The 22,086-nt window shown below is 41.1% G+C and overlaps 1 protein-coding gene and 1 long non-coding RNA gene across 4 annotated transcripts in view; one reads left to right on the top strand and one right to left on the bottom strand.

The window, feature by feature from the left end:
- LOC148130551 (uncharacterized) overlaps positions 1–12,414 on the bottom strand; it is a 31,834-nt gene extending 19,420 nt beyond the window's left edge. Inside the window, exons 1-2 of one of the 3 annotated variants that reach the window (XR_015749878.1) lie at positions 12,145–12,414; positions 10,484–11,914 (exon numbers count right to left, since the gene is read on the bottom strand). This is a non-coding gene — a long non-coding RNA (uncharacterized LOC148130551). Of the gene's footprint in view, positions 1–10,483; positions 11,915–12,063 lie in introns of those variants that run through there. The other 2 variants (XR_015749879.1, XR_015749877.1) reach the window with 2 other exon arrangements.
- LONRF2 (LON peptidase N-terminal domain and ring finger 2) overlaps positions 12,405–22,086 on the top strand; it is a 34,112-nt gene continuing 24,430 nt past the window's right edge. The window contains exon 1 of the mRNA XM_026666791.2: positions 12,405–13,422. Within this exon, the coding sequence (XP_026522576.2) occupies positions 12,651–13,422 (772 nt within the window). The 5' untranslated portion in view covers positions 12,405–12,650. The remainder of the gene's footprint in view (positions 13,423–22,086) is intronic.

The following is a 22,086-nucleotide window of genomic DNA, read 5'->3' as shown; positions in this document are numbered from 1 at the left end:
ACCTGCAAGTCCCTGAATGGGAAGAAAACCAGGAGGCTTGCAAGCTTTAGATGGCCTGATCTCTTTTTTGTCACTGGAAGGTTTAAGCTCCAGCCAATCTCCCCTAGGTCACTGGCTGAGAAGGACTACAAGGACCTCAAGGAGAGAGAAGTGGAGCATGGGATGCCTCAGGGTGGCTGAAGCCAGGGGTGGGATTCTACCAGTTCGCACCTATTCGCTAGAACCAGTTGTTAGCATTCTAAGCAGTTCGGAGAACCGATTGTTAGAAGAAATTACTGGCCTAATCCTGTAAGGAAGGCAGGAAGGAAACATTCTGGTGTTGCTTACAGAAACTGCCTCTCCGTTAACCCTTATTACATTCTTGGCAGGACTAGACTTCCTGTCTCAGGAACTTCTCTGGAGTTTTTCCCCCCTCCTTTGCTGGTAGTTTGCTTGTGTGGAGTGACCATTCAAAGTTACGATGGCACTGAAAAAGTGACTTTAAGATCATTTTTCACATTTACGACTGTTGCAACATCCCCACAGTCTTGAGAGGTCAGGCAAGGAGATGCGTGCCTCGATGTGAGGGATATTGAGTTGGCCATGCACAGCCAATAACATGCCCACCAAGCCATGTCCACCCAGTCACATGACCACCAAGCCACATCCACCAACTAAGCCATGCCCACAGAACCGGTTGTTAAAAAATTGGAATCCCACCCCTGGCTGAAGCCTTGGAAGGTTTGGAGCAGGCACTCCTTAGGCGCCCTGTGTTCTGCTTAAAAACCCATGCATTTGTTTAATTGGTGCATCAGGGAGAGCAAGAGGGTGGGGATCAAAGGTGGTATTCAGCAGGTTCTGACCAGTTCTGACCGGTAGAAATTTTGAGTACTTCGGAGAACCGGCAAATACCACCTCTGACTGGAGATTTTACAGTATCCTTCTCCTGCTACGCCCACAGAAAATTTGAATTCCACCACTAATGGGGATCATTAAATGAGGTCATCTTGCTTAATGGCCATGACCACTTGCACAATGGGCAGGCTTCATTACAATCATAACTCGACTACAATCTGCATGTCAGCTCATAAAATATAAACCCATTGAGAGTTGTTTTATGGATTTGCTTACTAAGTTATTTTAACAATCTAAGGATGCTACATTTTTAAAAATAAATTTTGCAGATGGATTTGGCGTTTTGTACTTCGACTAGTATTTGTGTTATGTTAGAGATTCTAATTAGCATGTGCTACCATGCTAGCTGAAGTTAAATGGGACTTTAGTTTTGCTTATGGAATACTGCTCAAAATGATTGACCATTTTTTTCCTTACTGTCAACAGACAATACTCTGTGACACAAACACCACTAAAACCGATAATTCAATTTACAACTTTATTATACTGATACAAATGTTATGTCAAAGTCTCAAACTCATCATGCTGGGCAAGGGAAAACAATATTTGTGGAACCTTAAACACAGGCTTCTGTGATGAATTGTATTACTAAAGGTAAAGCATCAGATAAATATCTGCTTGAAGGTGATCTGATCTTGTGGAGTTAATGAGTAAATGCTAGGAACTGAAATTGTAAAATTAATTTTAAATGAAAAGGCTAACATTTACGTCAGAAAGAACAATGTGTCATCTCAGTTGTTGTCGTATACAAAAATAGGAATCTATCTGCTGCATGTTATAATCCAGTGAATAGTGATAAAGGAAGAATTAGGGATGGGTTTGGAGTAACACTGTCCGTATTCTAAATGAACGTGGTTCAGAGGAAAAAAAATATTTTGTTAAATGATATGAACGATTGGATGAGAATTAATGGAAGATTTTTTAAAAAAGTCTTGATCATTTAGAGATTCAAGAATGAATAATGACTTTGTAAAATATCACATTTGTTGAAGGTCTGTTTCAAATATGAACTTTAAGCACGTCCATTTATTTAACGACAGCATAAATCTAAAAGCTTGTTGATCTGTTATGAGGAAACAGGAAAGCGCTGATCAATACAAGGATGAGTAAGTTCTGAGAGAAAGACTGAGTAGTGTCAAAAGTAGGACTTCGGGGAAAAGAAAAAGTGAAAAAAGTAGACTACAAGAAGAGAAATTATGTCTTATGTGACAAAGTACAAGATACTCCCAAGAGAATGAATGAAAAAAAGAATGTTAAAGATGATGTGGAAACTGCTGGAAACACAATAAAAAGAGTGCTATGGAATGCAACAGAAGTTTCCAGAATTATGCTAATGGAAGGTATGAAAAAATGGTAGAATATTGAAATGAGAAGCTGTGGGTAAGGTTGCCTATAAGAGGATTACTGCAGAAATGGAAAACAAGAGAAAGCTATTGACAGAAAGTCCATTAAACATGAGAAAAGAGGAGGAGAAATATGAAGATATGCAAATGCCGGTAGAAAGGCAGTAGATGGTAGTACACTACCCCCCCCCCCCCGGAGAGATGAGAACTGTAAGGAACAATTATCTCCCATTTTGCCCAAATATTGTTTTCCTAGCTATGAGGTAGCCGCAACATTTAAAGATACATATTTCCTAGAGGCACAAGCTGAACCTAAAAGAATTAGGATTATTCCACTAGTCTTATTTGTTCTTTCTTCAAAAGAAAATACAGGGTATCTGTTTATCCTGAACACATAACATTTAGCAGAAACCTTCCAGATTCCAGTCTCAAGACTCTTTTTCAATCATTTTTCTCCCCTTAACTGTCTTTTTGTATTAATAATGCCACTTCATACTGTTATGTGTACGATGTAAATATTTTTTCAGTCCCTTGATAAAAGTAGAACTCACTACAATACCACTTGATAATACCAGACCCAATCCTCATGGCAACATTTTTGTCTAGAATGCTCTGAAATGCCAATTGCAAATTTATGGCATGTAGATTATAACACTACCAATCTCAAGAGCCCAAAGTAGGAATAAGAACAATGTGTAATAGCACAGAATTTAGATCCCCAAATCCCAAAAGTAAAAAACAAACCAGGAGATATAATACCAGCTAGACCTGAATATTATCAAACTAGGAACTTTGAGATCCTTCTCTATAACATATACATGATCTTCCTTAAAAGTTCCACTGAAGGTAAAGGCATTCTTCTCAACAGCTGATCAACTGAAGTGAAATTCAGGAAGGAAGATCCATAGCTTGCTGGCCCAAGATCCATAGCTTTTAAACCCATATGATATTTCTTTAAACACATCTTTGTAATAAGTTGAAGCGAGTAGCAAAATTAATCTCTGCTATTGTAAGTTTGGTACTAATATATTTTTTAGAAAGCTAAAAAAGTAGTGTGTTTACTTATCAGATTTAGATACAGAGGGACTCTGAGTAGTGTACAAATAAAAAGTCTAGTGTTCATCATGGAAAATATTTTTCTGTTTGAATTATTAACTACAGTAAAGTATTTTAAAACAGTATTCTGTATATTGAAAATCACTGGATTATATGGATGTTAACCAAATCTAACTCTAATGGGCAATACAAGAAACAATTTTCTTGACATTTCTGAAGAATTGCAAAATGATGAGTATAGCCAAAAATACTTTAATTAGCCTCCTTTGTCTGTTTATTTCTCATAGAATGGTATATAAGGCAGTTAGTAGCTGAAGAAGTGTTCCTTCAAATCAGCAGGGATAGGAAAAATCAATCTGTTTTTGCCTATAGCACACTGCCAGTTAGAATGCATCATTGGACAATTGCCCAATGCTATATATGTTGACGAATCACCAAAATTAACTGCTGCATCTGATGGATATCTTCGACAAGTGAAATTGCTGTGAGTCGAATCCAAATTAGCCTTCCAAACTGAACAGCAGCGTGTGAGCAAGAGATCACGTTTTGGCTTTAAGGAAGTGAAAAGAAATTCTAAATGACAGCATCATATTAAGAAAAAACAATTCTTCAGTATATATGAGTCATGCTTCTATCTACAGGGTAAACACAAATGGAAGCTATGCTAGTTCTCACAGGTTAAAATTATCTAAGCAAAATGAAATGACTACTCCAAGATAAACTGAATATTTATCACCCACCCCCTCCCACTTGTGACTGTATGACTGTAACTTTGTTGCTTGTATCCTTACGATTTATATTGACTGTTTCCTAGTATGATTTGATTGCTTATTGTACCCTATGACTATTAATTAAGTGTTGTACCTTATGATTCTTGACTATTGATGAATGTATCTTTTCTTTTATGTATACTGAAAGCATTTGCACCAAGACAAATTCCTTGTGTGTCCAATCACACTTGGCCAATAAAGAATTCTAATTCTAATTAATTTAAAAGTTAATCCTTTTATAGATGAGCAAACTTGTTTAGTTAAATTATGACAGATATTGGTGGAACAGGAGCACAAGTAATATCATCCCAATTCCAGAGTTCTGGGCCTATTGCCTTTGATAGCACTTCTTATGTCATTTAATTATGCCAATCCTGCTGCCATGGGTGATCAAAAGTAGAATCAGCAACTGACATACAATATACCCTAGGAGCCAAGTATTTTTGAGATCCTTGCAAAGTTGATTGCAACATAACAAAGATAAATTCAACCAGGGAATACTGGTACCATGCAGAACTGCGCATTTGGTAAGAACTGTTGGACCTCATTATAGGCTAACCTTTTTGGGCTCCTATGCCAAAAACTGTGCGCGCACTTGGGCATGTGCGCTCGTGTGCCAGCACCCAGAAGGGAATGTGTGTGCCCTCCATTCCCCATGCGCATGCGCATGCAATCCCCCGCCCAAGAGGTGCTATACAGCAGGTTCTGACCAGTTCTGGAGAAACTGGAAATTTTGAGTAGATTGGAGAACCGGCAAATACTACCTCTGACTGCAGATTTTACAGTATCCTTCCCCTGCTACGCCCACCAAGCCACACCCACAGAACCGATAGTAAAAAAAAATTGAATCTCACCACTGCCCCACACCCCTTACCTGCACTGTGCCTCTCAGCTGATTTTCAGCCTGTTTAAAGCCTTTTTCAGCCTCCCAGGCTTGAGGAAAGCCTCTGCAGCCTGAAAAATTAGGCCCATTTTGTCATTTCCGGTATTTCTGGAAATACAGGAAGTGACGAAACAGGCCTATTTTTCAGGTTGCAGAGGCTTTCCTCAAGCCTGGGAGGCTGAAAAAGGCCTCAAGCCAGCTGAAAATCTGCTGTGAGGCACGCACATGCGCTGTGAGGCACGCACATGCACAGTGAGGTAAGTTTGCCTGCGGCTTGCGTGCCGGCACAAATAGCTCAACATGCCACTTGTGACACGCGTGCCATAGGTTTGCCATCACGGTTATAGATAATCTTCAACTTATCATAATTGGGACCAAAATTTTTGTTGCTAATTAAGATTGTTATTAAGTGAATTTAACACTCAATTTTAAATATGAACAGTTGATTTCATGACTTTTTCTGTCCCATTTAAATGAATCAGATTTCCCAAGACTACTTGTCATTGACTTTTTCTTACTCTGCAAAACTGCCTCTTTCATTACCTCTTTCTACTGGTATGACATACAGACTAGACAGCTAAACATAGAATTTTAGGCTTTAAATACTATCCAGGGGTGGGATTCAAATTTTTTAACAACCAGTTCTGTGGGCGTGGCTTAGGTGATGGGCGTGACTTGGTGGTCATGTGACTGGGTGGACATGGCTTGGTGGGCATGTTATTGGCTGGGCGTGGCCAACTCAATATCCCTCACATCAAGGCACGCATCTCCTCGCCTGGCCTCTCAAGACTGTGGGGATGCTGCAACAGTTGTAGTGTGAAAAATGATCTTAAGTCACTTTTTCAGTGCCATTGTAACTTTGAATGGTCACTCCACGCAAGCAAAGTACCAGCAAAGGAGGGGAAAAAAACTCCAGAGAAGTTCCTGAGACAGGAAGTCTAGTCCTGCCAAGAATGTAATAAGGGTTAACAGAGAGGCAGTTTCTGTAAGCAACACCAGAATGTTTCCTTCCTGCCTTCCTTACAGGATTAGGCCAGTAATTTCTTCTAACAGCCGGTTCTCTGAACTGCTTAACAACCGGTTCTAGCGAATAGGTGCGAACTGGTAGAATCCCACCCCTGGTACTATCTTTACTTTATGTAATACAGTGTGGAATCTGGTACAATCTATTTCATGACTTTGGTTTCCCAAAATGGAATTATTGATTTCATAATAGCAAAAGTCTGGCACCTTCTTGTTTTGTTATTCTGTCTTCTGCCCTATTTCTCCACCCTGCTTGCCTATCTTGTCACACCTGCCTAGCTTTGCCTATGGGAAGGTACCCTATATTTTAACAAGTAGACTAGCCTTAAGGCACACAACATTAATGCATTATAATTGTTAGCTTCAGAACTGTAGCAATTGTAGCTGACTCAGACATCCTTAAGTATATTGTAATTTACAGGAAGTCTCTTCTTTGTTCTCAGAAAAGGATGCAGCACAGTGACAATACTGTCATTTTGGCCACAGTGATAACCAGAGGGCGATTAGGGTAGATTCCATTATAAATAGATAGCTCTCAATTACTTGAAGCAATTTCTGATATTCAGCTACTAACAACAAAACCAAACTAAATTATCCACTTATATTGAAATATTTTCTGTTTTCATAAAGACAGCTACATCGGAATCTAAGGAACTCCTGCTCTCTTTACAAATGTACTTCTCACATATTTTTGTGTGGGAAGAGAAGCTCCAAGTGAAATATTGCTTTCTCAGTGGGCCCCTCCGGTCTTATTAAAAATTACCTTTCCAATAAAAATCATTGATATCACATCTATGTATGCTCTCACAAGGCAAACAGGTTTGGCTATAATTTATAAGCATTTACTTCATAGTCCCCATAACTAGATGTTTCTTAGCAATTTTTGCCCAGTACGCATTCTAGTCATTATCAACTAAAAGTGGTCTCTGTTGTCATCTATCACAGTGGTGGCTAACCTTTTTGGGCTCCTGTGCCGAAAATTGTGCGTGCGCTCATGTGCCAGCACCCAGAAGGCAATGCATGTGCCCCCCATGCTCCATGCACATATGCATGTAACCCCCCATGCACCATCTCTGCACATGCGAGACCCCTCCGCACCTCCCATGCGTCTGTGCATGTGTGCACGTCTCCTGCCCCTGTGCATGCACACGAGATACCCGACAACCAGTTGTCGGGTGGGCAGCATGCACTCATGCACAGTGGGGCTCTTCCGGGCGACTTCTCATGTGCCAGCAGAAGTGGCTCTGCATGCCACGTCTGGCACGCATGCCATAGGTTCGCCCTTATGGCTCTATCATCACCTGGTAAATCAGAGATGGGCAGCTGTTGGTTGCCCGCCACTTCTGGGTTATTCAAAAAGTACATAAAATAGCCATAATGGCATGATTACTCATTAATTATATACAGAAAACTAAATATAATAAGTGTGTTAAGTCTTGAACACAGTAATGCTAAAAATAACTCCAAATTGAACAAATTCTCTTTTCAAGGGTCTCTTTTCTGACCCTTGATCCTTGTGGTTTTTTACCATCAGCTCTCCATTTCAAATACCAGTAACTCTTGGTCGATTAAAAAAAAACCTTGCCTTCTCTTGAAGCAAGTGAAACTTACACTGTTGTGATATTTGTCTTCAAATTATGCTGAATGTTAAAAGTCAATACTTCATGGTTCATATTTTGAGCTAAAATATATTAAATTTAAAAAATCACTACTGCAACCCAACATGTAAATCAAAAAAGGGAAAAGTACTTCATTCCATTTATTAAAAAAACAACATTTTGGATTCACAGTGATTTGCTACCTGTAGGAGTGTCCTGGGATTGCATTACTTGTTGACTAATTACAACGTGTTTACTTTTGCAGAGTAGGCAAACAAGTCACTTAAGAGACAAACAAGCAATTTAGTCATAAGTGCAGCATCTTCCAACTAGATGCCCACACAGCTATTCGGCTTCAGGAAGACAGGTGTTGCCTAAGCCATTTGGGAAGGCAGATCAACAATGCATGTTGCCACTGTTTTGCATTCGTGATGCAAGAAACATGACAGGTAATTAAAATTCAATTCCAAGCACAGAAGCAAAACTGCCTGCCCAACTTCAACTATCCACTATCTTTCTAATGACCTGAATTCAAAAGCCCATGTTTTCACTGTTAAATGGTTCATTTGTTTGGCTTAGGGTTACGTATCACATTTAATAAAAGTGTCATGAAGGACATGAATGAACTACTTCAAAAGTATTGATGTAATGGAAATTTCAAATAAAATATGCACATAGTAAAGGTTAGTGGGGAGGATACATCTTGTTCTTCTTAGTCTCCTGAGAAATACTATCAAAGTATCTTAATTTGTTGCTGTTTTCTACAGCCTTACACTGAATGAAGTACAGCCTTTTTTAAAATGGCAGTGGGGGTTATTTAGGGCTCAGAAGACTATTTGATGAGATGTTTTGAAAAAATAAAAAGTTGTTGAGGAAATTAATGCCCAGACCAGCACTCCTTGCACACCTAGAACTTTCTCAGTTGCCTTTTCAATAAAGAAAATGTGCAACCATTCCAATAACAGATGGTGGAAGCAGTGGTGGGATTCTAATTTTTTTACCACCAGTTTGGTGGGTGTGGCTTGCTGCGCGCACGTGTGCAAAGGGTTTCCTACTGACCTTCTCTTGCAATCCTGCACTCTCCCTGTCTGTTAAACAGCTGATGTTCGGCAATCCGTTGTGCCGTGCAAAGCAACTGAGCTTTAAAACCAGGAAACAAAGGTCAGTATAGAGCCGGGGTGGGCGGGTCCAGCAGCTGACTGTCAGAGTTAACTAGTTCGCTCACAGATGATCCTTGGAGCTACCGGTTGGGCTGAACCAGTAGAATATCACCCCTGGGTGGAAGGTAGAATCAGTAAAAAAAACATTAAATGAAATTTCAGTATATCATGGCCAGTGCAATTCTGTTGTCTTGGGTGCAGTGAAAAGCATTCTCACAGCAAAGTAAAATATAGGTAGTCCTTGACTTATGATCAGAACTGAGCCCAAAATTTGTTGTTAAGTGAGATATTTGTTAAGTGGGTTTTGCCCCATTTTATGAAGTTTGTTACCAGTTAAGTGAATCATTGCAGTTGATAAATTAGTAACCCAGTTGTTAAATGAATCTGGCTTCCCCATTGACTTTGCTTGTCAGAAGGTCGCAAAAGGTTATAAATAACATGACCTTGGAAAATAGCAATTGTCATAAATATCTGTCTCTTCACAGGTCTCTATATCAGTGTTGTCAAATTGTCCATCATATGATCAATTCATAGGATCATCAAATCAAGTCAATCATATGGCTCTTTGCAGTCTCCTCATATTCCCTCACAAACTGCTGGTTAGGTAGGAGCCCACTTACCTAAGCGTCTTAAGTATGGTTCACTGAACTGTAGAAGGGATTACCCACAAAGCAACCTAAATATTAAAATATCAAAAAACAGGTCTTGAGAACAGATGACTGTGATGCTGTATTAAATTGCATTGTCAAACAAATAAACCTTCCCTCCTCAAAATAAAATCATGAATGGAAGATATAAGAAAGAATATCTAAAATGGAATTTCAATGGACCGGAATGGACAGGTGCATGCACTATAGTTCAAAGTCCCTGGTTCAAAGCTTACTTTAGCAGAGAATACAGTAGTCAGCTTTTGATAAGACAAATAATCCAAGCAATATCACATTTTAGTATCCACCATAACACAAAATTAATACCATTCTAGATTTTGATGCTGCAGTATAGCTACTGCAATAAAATATATGAAGAGCTTCCATTATTCCATTATATGTTTTTGTTCCAACTCAGATTAAAACTATGTTTCCACATTTTAGTCTAAAAACTACAGTCCTGTATTTATTATTTGGATTCACCACTAGATGTCTCCAATAAACAATTCTTATTAAAACAGAATTGTCTAACCATTCTAACCAATTAGGCAGTTGTCTATTAAATTAATTATAATACAAAATTAATTTGGTAGTACTGATAATATATGAAAAATTCCGGTCCCAGAGATGTTTTGCCAGGTATCTTCATCGTCCAAAGTTGTGAATAAATATATATGGTTGTACAGGTCAAATGTAATTTAACAGCAATAATATACCATATTTTTCAGACTGTAAGACACACTCCCCACCGCCACCAAAAGTGGGTGGAAATGTCTGTGCGTCTTATAGAATGAATACAGGCCTGTTTTTGGCCTCTCAAACCCTCCGCACGTCCCATTTTTGCTGCCCCCGACATCCAGAAGCACTTTGCAGGCTAAAAACGGGATGCATGGAGGCCTCAGAAGGCCAAAAATGGGCCTGTTTTTAGCCTGAGGAGTGCTTGTAGATGCTGGGGAGGGCAAAAACGGGACGTGTGGAGGCAAAAAACTATTTTTTTCTTGTTTTCCTCCTCTAAACTTAGGTGCATCTTATGACCCGGTGCGTCTTTTAGTCCGAAAAATACGATCATAAATGGTTGGAAATGACTGCATATTTGAATCAATTAACTGTTAATGTGAAACACATGAATTTATTCTTTATCTATCTTAGAAAGTCTGGATAACTTTTTTATTATGTCTTGAGAACTGTATTGCTAAATGTACCTAAAGCTCAATTTTATTAGTTTCACAATGAAATTCTTTGTGCCTTGGTGAAAATGTTTGAGTGGATAAATGATAAAATACATTGTTTATTAAAAACAATCTGAAGATCACTTTTCAATGCAAATTCACATTCTAGATAAGAAAGTGCTCTGTATTTAAAACAAAGATGGATGAAATTGTGATTGCATCTGTGCAGGGAACTTTGCCAAAAGCAATTTGTCTTTTACCAAGGACTTGGGGACTTTAAATTTAACAGCATTCTCCAGTGAGCCATGCTGGCTGGGGAATTTTCCATGTTGAACTTCAGGTATCTTAAAAAGTTTCCAAGATTGGAAAACCCCGCATTACAACATTTAAAAAGTGTGCAAATGGAGTCAAAAAAAGCCCTCTTCCAGTTTCCCAGGAATTCTAACCTAGTTAAAATGTGTTTCTCAATGGGATCACAATTTCTGATTATTATAAGAGATTCATTCAAACTATAAGCAGAGGCTCACACTGCTCAAATTCTGTCGGTACTATGTAAGAACTTGAATTGATATGTATAATCATAAAAACATTTCCCTGAAGCTGATGAATTTTTCTGTCCGGCAGAGGTAAGCATGCTAGGTCCTCTGTTTTACACTACCACTTTCATTATTCCAGATTATTAATCATACTTGTCAAATGCATCAAGTTTAACTATCTCAGCCTAGTCAATTTACATTGTAAGAAAATACATGAAAAAAGTGGGAGGATTACATTGATAACCTTGCATCTTGATCAATGCAAGCATCATGTCTCATTTTGGAAGCTACTATTCAACACTAATGTTTATAACAAATATTAAAAAATCAAATATCGTTTTGATACTGAGGGGGGCAATAAGTTCTTGCATAAGAATGATAGAATACTTATGTAGTCTTTCTCTGTGAATACAATGCAAGCCATTCTTTTGAAAAAAGCAAAAAAATTAGGCATTAAGTTAATAAATTAGAATATCTTGACTTTAGTGAAGTCAGTGTATTTGCATGCTATGATTTATGATTCAAGCAAACCAGGCCACAGTGATGTACTTAACACATTGTGTGAGCTCTCACAAATGGTCATCTTTTGTTCAGATTACTGCTAGAAAGTAATCTAGATTAGAAGTAAGCCAGCATGTTGAATGGTTCGGGAGGGAGGATTTCATCCTTCATTAGGTTCACTTTTTATGAAAATTGAACGGACCCCGCTCCGATCCGAAAAACAGACAGCAGGTAGCCCGCTGTGCCTGATAACGTTGCTGCGAAAGTTGCTTTCGCTTCCCTCGGACGTTTGCAAAAGAAGGCGGAACAAGTTCGCCGCTAATACCCGTGTTTTCTGAAAAAAAGAAAAAGAAAAAGCAAGCTACATAAAACGTGTCTATCAAAATACGCCAGATTTACACCCAATGGTTGAAAAGGAAGTTCTAAAAGCACTGGGTAACTGAGACCGCCCCGTGGAGCTCTTTCTAAATAGATGTCATCTACCCAACTCGGCGAAAGATCACCCTGAGCCGCCCTACGGGTGAAGGAACAGGAAGGCCGGCCAGAAAGGAGCCATTGGGTTACCTGCGCTTCCTTTTCAGGAAGCCTCCGGACGGCGGGCCGACCTCTCTCCGGCCACGCACGTGCGCTGCGGCGGCCATGTGCGCCCTGCTCACCAGGCTGGAGACTGGGCGGGCTCAGGAGGGCGGTGCTGCCCTCCGCCGGGGAGGATGAGTTATACAACGGCTCGGAGTTGCATAAGCGCCCGAGCCCAGAAATAGTCGCGGTAGCCCGCTCGGGTGGCTCCAGGGAGGGAGCGCGCGCCGTCCGATTCTCCTCCCCCTGACCCCGCTGCCGTCTCCACCGCCGGGGACCGCCCGAAGCAGGGCTGGCGGCGCTCCTGAGTCGCCCGGCCCTCTAGCGCGAGGGTCAGAAGCCGGGCTGGGCCGGGGGCGATGGAAGGCTACGCTGGGACGATTCCCCGCGCCGCCTGCCTTCGCGGAGCCTGAGTTCGAGCATGGAGCCATAGCAGCCGCAGCACCCCGCCGCCGCCGCCACCGCCACACCCACTTGGCTTCTTGGCGGCGACAATGGAGCTGGGGCCGGCCGCCGGGCAGCCGGCGCAACAGTATCCCCACCATCCCCAGGCCCTGTCGGGCGGAGGTCCCTGCCCGGAGATGCTGCAAGTGGCCGAGGAGGCTTTCCGAGGCGGGCAGTTCGCGCTGGCGGCCGAAATCCTGAGCTCGCAGCTGGCTGAGCTGCCGCAGCCCGAGCGGGGCCTGTGCCTCCGCCACGGGGATGCGCTGGCCCGCGCGGGGCGCATGGCCGAAGCGTTGGACTCGTACAGCGTCGCCGCTAGATTGGCCCGCTTGCGTCCCGAGGAGTTACGCGAGCTGACCGAGAGTTTCGCCCTCCTCGTCCGCGACAAGGAGCTGCGGCTGCCTCCCTGGCAGGGCCCTGGGAGCGGCGGCGCCCCCGAGGCGGCTGACCCGCTGGGGGACCCCGCTTGCTGCCGCCCTCCGGAGCCTCTTTGCTGCCCTTCGTGCCTGCGTCTCCTCCACGAGCCGGTGACTCTGCACTGCGGGCACACCCACTGCAAGCGTTGCGCCAGGAGCGGCGGCGAGCAGTGTGTCCGCTGCGTTGCCCGGCGTCCCGTCTCCGCCTGTGCCTCTTCCGCGGCCCCCAGCGCGGCCGGCCAAGCCCCCGCCGGCCTCCGCGTCAACGTGGTGCTGGGCAGTTTGCTGGAGAAATGGTTCCCGGCCGAGAACAGAGCGCGCCGGCTGTGCGCCGAAGGGGATGCCTTGCGGGAGAAGCAGGATCTGGCGGCCGCTTTGGAGAAGTACAACCAGGCCCTTGAACTCGGTGAGTGCCCGTTCGCCTCGCCCCCATTTACATCGTAGTCGCCTTGCTGATTTCCTTCAGTCGCCGGGAACAAGCCAATTTTAGAAAAGACTAGCGTGACATTTAAAACCTCAGTGCTGTAACAGTCATAAACCCACTTTTTGGGCCCACAAAGAACGGAAGAGGAGGGGGTGGTGAAAAAATAGGTCGACTTGTATTATTGCATGTTTGCTCTTAGCTAGGAAACAGGTTAGTGGGGAAGGAAACTCCACTGTAATCAGTCTCCCAGTGTGAGGTATTATATCTTCTTAGGCAATTAAAAGGCATACACCACACTTGCAAAGTTGTTCTGCTGGTCTGCTTTGAGAGTCTGCATTTTGATGTTATGTTTCAGATATAACCATTTCTTAGAACTATTCTATACTGTTCTGTGCATCTCTCTCTGTGCACTGTTGACTATTATGTGCGTCCCTCTCTGTGTTAACTGCTGTAACCTAAAAGAACTTAGTTTAGATCACTTTTCCTGCAATACAAGGCTTGTACGATGAATTGTATTACAAAAGGGAAGCCATCAGATAAATACATTTGTAGTGCAGTCCTGCTTAGAAGTGTCACACAGATCTGAAAATGTCACATGAGAAGTTGATTCATTCTATCAGATTTCACAATTCAATGATATTGGTAGTATTGTTTTTAAAAATTGGAAGAAGAGGAGGGGTAAATGTGATCCTTTTTAATTACATTTTCTGAATATCATAAGAGCCAGCATAAAATGATTTGCATTCTTCCACATACTACATCATAGAAACAGCCAAAGATTTTCCTAGTTATGCAAACAACTCTCTTTAGTTTGATGATTGCAGCTGCAAAATAATTCCTTGTTAAATATAGTGTAAGGAATGTACTTCTCCAAAACAGACATGAAATTGTGTGATAATTAAGCTGAAATCTTAAATCTTGTGTGAGTTGTTAAATTTCTTGGCGTAAATGGCAGCAAGATATTCTGGGTCTGATGTGTGAATTAAATGTAAGTAAGAAAAAATTCTATTTGTATATTTGTCTATTATATAAAGCATAATTTTAGTACTGTTGTGAGAATCTTAGTGAAATAGCACAGTGGAAAAGTTTATATATTGGAAACTTGGGAATGATTTAGTACATCTGAAACAGCACTTATTAATCAGGACAGCTTTTTACCTAACATCTTTTTCCTGCCAACTAATAATAGCCAATCTGATTTTCATTATCTGTGTTTCCGCTAGTCATAGAAGTAGCTGGAAATGAATGCCATAAGTATGGGTATGGGGGGGAGGGAATTATGAAACATGCACAATGACATCATTACATAAGTGCCACAACTTACTTACAAGCATCGGATATTGAGTGCAAGGATGTAAGGATGGCATATGTTTTATGATATCATTATGGTGTGCTGTGTTAATCATTTTATTACCATTGCAGTTTGCTGCAGATGGTGCTTGGTTCTTTTCCTTTGGGGCAGAATTCCTAAAACAGCATTCTGTCAACAGATATTCTCCAGATACATTACAGTCAACCACTTTCATCCCTAGATGAACAATCATGCTAGTGAAGATCATGGGAATTACAGTCAGAAATATCTGGGCACCAGCAGGTAGGAAATGCCTGCTTTAAAATGTGTATGTCCCTGTGTTAAGACATAACTTCATTGCCAGTCCTCTTAATTCAGACCAAAACATCTAAGAATTTCCTCGACATTTCTTACAATTTGGTTGCAATAGTATATGTCAACATTTTTATTATATGGAACAGGCCAGTATATTTAATTACAAATTCAGTTCAGATAATTCAAGAGTAGAAATAATGAGTACAGAATTGCAGCTGACAAAAATCAAATAATTTGCATCATCATCATTGCAACACAATAAGAAAGAGAAGAAGCATAATAATATAGTCTATACTGCAAAATACAGACATTTTGAATGTTTGGTGTTGAATGCTGCTTATGAAATTTGATGTATGCTTCTTATACAATCATCTAGTTACTACTCTAAATTTTACAGGTCAATCTAACCATTGAAATTCAAGTAGAGAAAAACACTATTAGTTTCCTGACATGTTCTTCTAACTGAGCTTTCCCTGGCTAACCTAATAGACTAGGGAAGAGTCTTACATGGAAGGAGGCGTGCTCATTTTTTCTGTCTGCTGTTTTTGCTCTTCCCAATAGACCAAAATGTACTTTAATTGAACTGTTATTTTCCATTAGTTTCCAAATAATGCCATTGTAGAACACATGGGCATTTTCGAAAACAAGGTGTTTCATGACTTATGTTGTCCACCCCGAGAAAAGTTTATATCTCTGTAACATGAACATCAAAATTATCTTTATAAATTTAATAGGCAACATAGTATAATTATTTTATATTTTCCCTCTAACATTGCTAATAAAAAGCTTTTTCACAGTCATATTAGAAAACATTTAGAACAATGTTAGATTTTTCAGTTTTGTAATTTGATAAGAAATATATGGACAAACTTTGAGGGGAAAACTTAGTTAAAATGCTACAACCTATGAAATTATCTTATTTCCTCCCTTTTTCCAAATACACAATGAGGGTGCCCCTTTTTGATGAAAGATACTTATATTTATCTTGAAAACCATAAACTCAAGTTAGGGTGATTTTATGACTAATAGGTCATTCTGAAACTTAAAAACTGTTTTGGCAACACTCTGATAAGCGTACAATTACCAATGAACACTTTTAAAAGTGAAATGTTAGGTAAACAAAAATATAATTCTGAAAGATATGATCACTTGATTTCAGTGGTTTTATATCTTACTTGCAAAAAGTATGGATTTTGAACAATTTAAGTGATTAGATGCTTGTGATACAAGAAAAATAAAGTTGCTAAAAAGTTTTTTTTCCAAAATGTTACCATAGAACTAAGTTTCAGCTGAACTCAGCCAGATGTGAAACCAGTCCTAATTCTTTGCTTTGTTTTTCTCATCCTAGTATTCCTAACATATATTACCAGAGATGGCTAGGCAGGATTATAGAATTTATACCAAACATGGCCATCCCAGAAACTCTGTAAGTTCTTCTAGAAAGAAACACATGCTTCCTGTGCCAGGAGAGCGCTGCAGTTTGGTCACTGATTGTCCAGGACAGTTCTCTCAAGCTAAGGAGAGCTTTGATTGTATTGGTGTAGCTGCCATCTTGACTTTTTTAAAAACTTATTTTGCCGACACCCCACTCTACAACCCCACAGAACTCTAGAATTGGGTGATAGGAATTTATCTTTGTCATTGCCTTTCAGTGCAATTTATATTTCAGATCATCTCCTTTCTTGCAATCATGTCATGTTGGCCTCTTGATCCCCTCCAGTTGCTACTTTACCAGGTCTTGCTGACAAGGTTGCTGCTGCCAAGACATATGTTGTTGTTGTTACATAGCATCTTTTCTTAGTTGGGATTATAATGTGTTGGTTGGATTTCCCCTCTTATTATAGTTGTCCTTATGTTTAGATTTGTGAAGCTATGCTTTCAAATAACTCATGAAGACTGCTCAGATCTGTCAGTGGATTTTTCTTTTTACTTATATATATGGGAGAGAGAAAGTTTCAGGTTTCGATCCCGGTACTTCATTTTGAGTTAAAGAAAAGCACAGATGCAGCTGCCTGCTTCATAGTGAAGCAGTGACTTGTTGATACTTCCTGTCCCAATTTTAGGCTACCAGGTATCTGATATAAACTCAAAATCTTCTTTAACAAAATCTACTTCTTAGATGAACAAAAATAGACTTAGAATTACAAATGGAGCTCATTGTCAATGGCAAGGATTTCTTTTAAAATACTAAATAAGCTAGAAATAAATATTTGCACAGAAGAGATCTTGCAGAGCATTTGATAGAATATAGTTTTAATCAGATGTCTAAGTGATTTAAATGTAAGCTTCAAGAGCAAACCTAACTGTCTCGCACAAAAATTTAATCCATTCAATTAATAATGTATTTAAACTTATTTATAATGTTTGTTGTTAAACATGCCACAGATCTGTTTTTTTAAAAAACAACAACATAAGAATGTGTCAGAGAAAGTCAATCTTGCCACACGACATTACCTAACTTTTGTTTAAATGTGATTACAGCTACTTTGTGTACCTAAGGTAGAGGATATGTGGAAATGCACATAATTTACGACAGGTTTTATCTACATTCTAGAGTGTCTGTACTTTTTACATTGGAAAGCATGAGGTCTAATAAATGGGATCCAATAGAAAACAAAGCCTGAATTAATCACTCTGTATCAAGTTATCAACTGTGAAATGCTTTACTGCCTTGCAGTTTATGACTCATCCTGCAGCATTTCTAGAAAAGCCTTTTCCGGTTTATGATGAAAACAGCCATATGTAAAATATGTTGGTACTGCTGCTTTGAGACAAAATAGATTCATTGCAGGACCGTTACCTTTGACCTCTGCTGGTGAAACATCCAGAATGATTTATTTATTAATGATTTTATCCAAAGTTTCTAACCTTTTCAGGCTTATGTACCAAATATACAGAGTAAGCAAGAGCCAGCTAAAGTCAGATAACAATTACACTTGAAATTTTTCTTTGTTCAGAAGGTAAAAAAACCTTTTATCCAGACTCTGGGTAAGGAGTATGGTTTCGTATGCATTATGCAGAAGCAAAGCTAGGATTACTTATGAGTATAGGGGTTAGCAGAGCTTTATAGTTAAACAATGTCCTAGGGTAAGTAATAATTCCTGAATGTTGGCATAGCTGTATTACTATAGCTGTACATGTACTGTATTTACCAAAGAAGGATGTGGAGGTCAGATGACTGCAAATAAAGTTGGATGCATTTGAAAATCAGCCTTTACGGTTACAGGAGAAGAGCTTTAATTAACTAATGAATTAATTAATTAATTCAATTTGTATAGCCATCTACCTCTAACCAGTAACACTGGGCAGCATACAATCATAAAGACAATTTAGACAATACAAAAGAGGAATTAAATTCAATTAGCAGCCAATAGATATTATAATCCATCAGTGTCAACATAAATTAGGAAATTGGGCCCTTCACACACTGGGGACCTCAGGCCTGGGTACATAGACAAGTCTTGAATTCCTTTGAAAAGGCTATCAGGGTTGGGACCATCCTAATCTCTGGAGGGAGACTGTTCCAGATGGCAAGGACTATGACAGAAGGCATGTATCTTGGTCCCTATCAGCCAATATTCACTGGCCAATGGGACCTGAAGAATGCCCATCTTGCCAGATTAGATTAGACAGGTAGAAATAACTGGAGAAGACTAACCTGGCTCAAGACATAAAAGACTTTAAACAGTGATAAAGAGCACATTGAATTGCGCCCAGAAACACATTGGCAACCAATGCAGCCCCTGAAGCAATGCTATAGCCAACACCATTTATAACCCAGGCAGCTGCATTTTGTACCAGTAGAAGCTTCCAAGCACTCAAGGCAGCCCATGTGAAGCATATTGCAATAGTCCAAATGGGAAATAACAAGTACAGTGAACAGAGTTTGCTGGTCCTAGAATGGGCGCAGTTTGAGCACAGTAGAAAACATTGTGGGTTGTTCCCTGATACCACTAGATCAGTGATCCCCAACCTTTTTGTACCAGGGACCAGTTTCACGCAGAAACACTTTTTCAAGGACCGGGGAAGGAATCAAGTTTGGTGGTTTGCTTGCAGGCGTTTCATTACCTGACTAGGTAACATCTGATGTTGTTACCTAGTCGGGTAATAACGTCTGCCAGCAAACCACCAAGTTCAGGAGCGCCAATGCCTCCTCATTGCAACCCTGAGCGACAGATATTCTCTTCTATTGGGACATTTAAAACGGAGGGTTTCAGCTGCAGATTCAGGAACTGCGCCTGGCTGAGGAGTGCCTTCAAAACTGAGCGCTGGGCGCGGCGGCCCGCGGCTGTCTCGCGGCTGCAGGACAAGTCCCTGCAGGACGACTGAGAAGCCCGCCTCTCGGCCCTGCCTCCCTCAGCCTCATCCCTCAGGTGTCTGCCTCGTTCCTCTCTCAGTCGCTCTCTCGCTCCTCCACTAGCCCAGGAAGAAACTGCTTCAAAGAAGCCGGCAGGGTGGCTTTTCCTGTCAGCGCAGCTCCTCCGAAGCGCCCGTTCACACACACACACCCGCCCACCCCAATCCAGTGCTCCGTTCTGCCTGCCTGCCTTCGTTTCTGGTTGTTTGGAGCAGCTTCGGCTGAGAAAAGAGGCGAATAGTTATTATTCTCAGCCGAAGCTGCTCCAAACAACCAGAAACGAAGCGGCAGGCAGGTAGAACGGAGCACTGTATTGAACCTGGATTGATTGGCGGCGGGGTGGGGTGAACGGCGCCGGGAGCTGCGCCGACAGGAAAGCCACCCTGCCGGCTTCTTTGAAGCAGTTTCTTCCTGGGCTGGTGGAGGAGCGAGAGAGCTGACTGAGAGAGGAACGAGGCGGGAGGAAACCGAAGCCGCTGAGCCGGAGAGCAGGACAGGCTTCGGTTGCTTCCTCCCTCCCCTTCTTTCATTTGTGTCCTTGATCCCTGATCCCAGCAGCATTCACCGGCGAAGAAAGCCGCCATTTTTTTAAAAAAAATTCTTTGCGGCCCGGTACAAAGTGATCCACGGACCGGTACTGGTCCGCGGCCCGGTGGTTGGGGACCCCTGCACTAGATGACATCGCTAGGACTCACTGCCTTAGAAGAGTGAGGGGGGGGGGGGGGGGGCGGGCCTCCCTTTTTCTGTTCCTCTTCTTTTTTTCCCTCAGGTAGGAGATATAGAAGCATAGCCAGCTGCACCAACAGGCTGAAGAACAGTTTCTACCCATGGGCTGTCAGACTTCTGAACTATGTTGACATGACTTCTTCATGTCAACATAGTATGATAGACTTGCGGGGCCGGCTGGTTGTGCAACAAGGTCACATAGTATAATAAGATTGGGACTGGGTTAGGGGCTTCTTTCCTCACTGTGAGTTGTGTTGGGGGGTGCACGAAGGGAGGGTCAGCCAATCTCATTGTACACATGTACTCTGACAATAAAGGTAATAATAAAAGTTGGTATACAACTTGAAGATGTGCAAAGACCCTCTTTGCCATGGCTACCACCTCCTCTTCCAGCAGGAGCCGTGAGTCCAAAAGGACCCTCATTGTGCACCAAGCAGGACCAGAGGTGAAAAAACTTTGATACTAGAAGACCCAACGTTCAAAGCCCACTTCACGAACTGACTTTCCTGTACAGCCTTGAGAAAGATTGCCTCTCTAGCTTTGAGGAAGATTGTTTTTTGCTAGCTTTCTAACTGAGCTTTGTATCAGTTGGGCACACCTGTCAGCAGCAGCAGGCAAAGGGAAAGGCAAAATGGATTTGGCAAGGTGAGGCAAAAAGAAGGCCAGGCCTCTTGGTAGTGTGGGAGGGGGAGGAGGTAGGGAGGGAGAAGGTCTGCATGCCACTGGGCCTAGTCAGCTGAGGTCTTCCATCTGTGGTGGGAAGGAGAAGGGTCTTGGGAATGGAGGTAGGAAGCCCGCCAGCCGACGCTTTATGGTCCACAGCAAGTTTCCATATACCAGTAAAACTTGCCAGCAAAGGTCTCTTGGCCCAAGTGGGGGAGTGGGGATTGCAACACTCCTGTAGTTGTAAGGGTGGGCACATTGTTAATCACCCAAACTTTGATCACATGACCACAGGGTGCTGCAAGGATTAAAATTTTAGGCAGGGGTTGTAAGTCCCTACAGTACGGTTGTAATTTCAAATAGTTGTTTAATGAATGGTTGTAAGTTATCTGTACAATAAGAGAATCTCTGTTCTACTAGGACATTCCTGCTGTTGTAACTGGCATGCCTTTCAGAAATTGTGTGAATGGATGGGATTGTCTGATAGCACTAAAGAAGTAGCTGAGTACTTTTTAAAGATGTTTTTCTACCCACATTGCTATAAATAGGACCCCTACTAGCTATTGAATTCCTAAACAGCTTTGTGTAATTTGGACCTTGATTGTGTCTCCCAGCAGGCATTCCTGTTGCAAACACCGGTAACGCTCTTCTCATAGGTTTTCTCCTCTTTACCCAGTTTGCTTTAAGAGACTCAATGTCTGAGCTACTTAGGGATTGACATTTACTACAGCTTTCCTTTATGTTACTCACATTAAACTAAAAACAATACTAGAGTATCAAAATGAGTAGAGGACAATGAAAATTGCATTCTTTTCATCTTGAATTCTTTCAGGGAAGGTATTTGAATGAGTTATTTTTTATTTATTGTCTGATCAATATCTGTTGATCATTTAAAAATAAGATTAGGTAATTTTCAATATTAATTTCAAATCATCCCCTCCCCCAAATTTTGAAAACTGAGCTAAATCTTGCTTGGTTTTGTCGGCTGTTGTGCATATAGATATTTTTTCATTTTGGATGCCATTTTATTGGTTGCTATGTGAGAAATCCACACTCAATAAATCAAGTATAGTTCCCATATGAGAACTGCTATATTTAAATATTTAAAAATAGGTACATACATGGGTCACATAGTCAAATAGTTTAAAAACTATCATTAGCAAAACTAGCTTTTCTTTTTTCTCTTTCCAAATAAGAATTCATGTTTTTGAGTTGTGTGCAAGAGTTGTGTTGTGGCAAAATAGTGATTAAGCATGTAGAATTGAAAGTGCTTGATTCAGATTTTATTTCTCTA

Source organism: Notechis scutatus, chromosome 5, assembly GCF_049901735.1.
Source record: "Notechis scutatus isolate UNSWTSFEM ecotype Mainland chromosome 5, rNotScu1.2, whole genome shotgun sequence".
In the NCBI taxonomy this organism is placed as follows: Eukaryota; Metazoa; Chordata; class Lepidosauria; order Squamata; family Elapidae; genus Notechis; species Notechis scutatus.
This window is presented reverse-complemented; position numbering and strand designations above follow the sequence as displayed.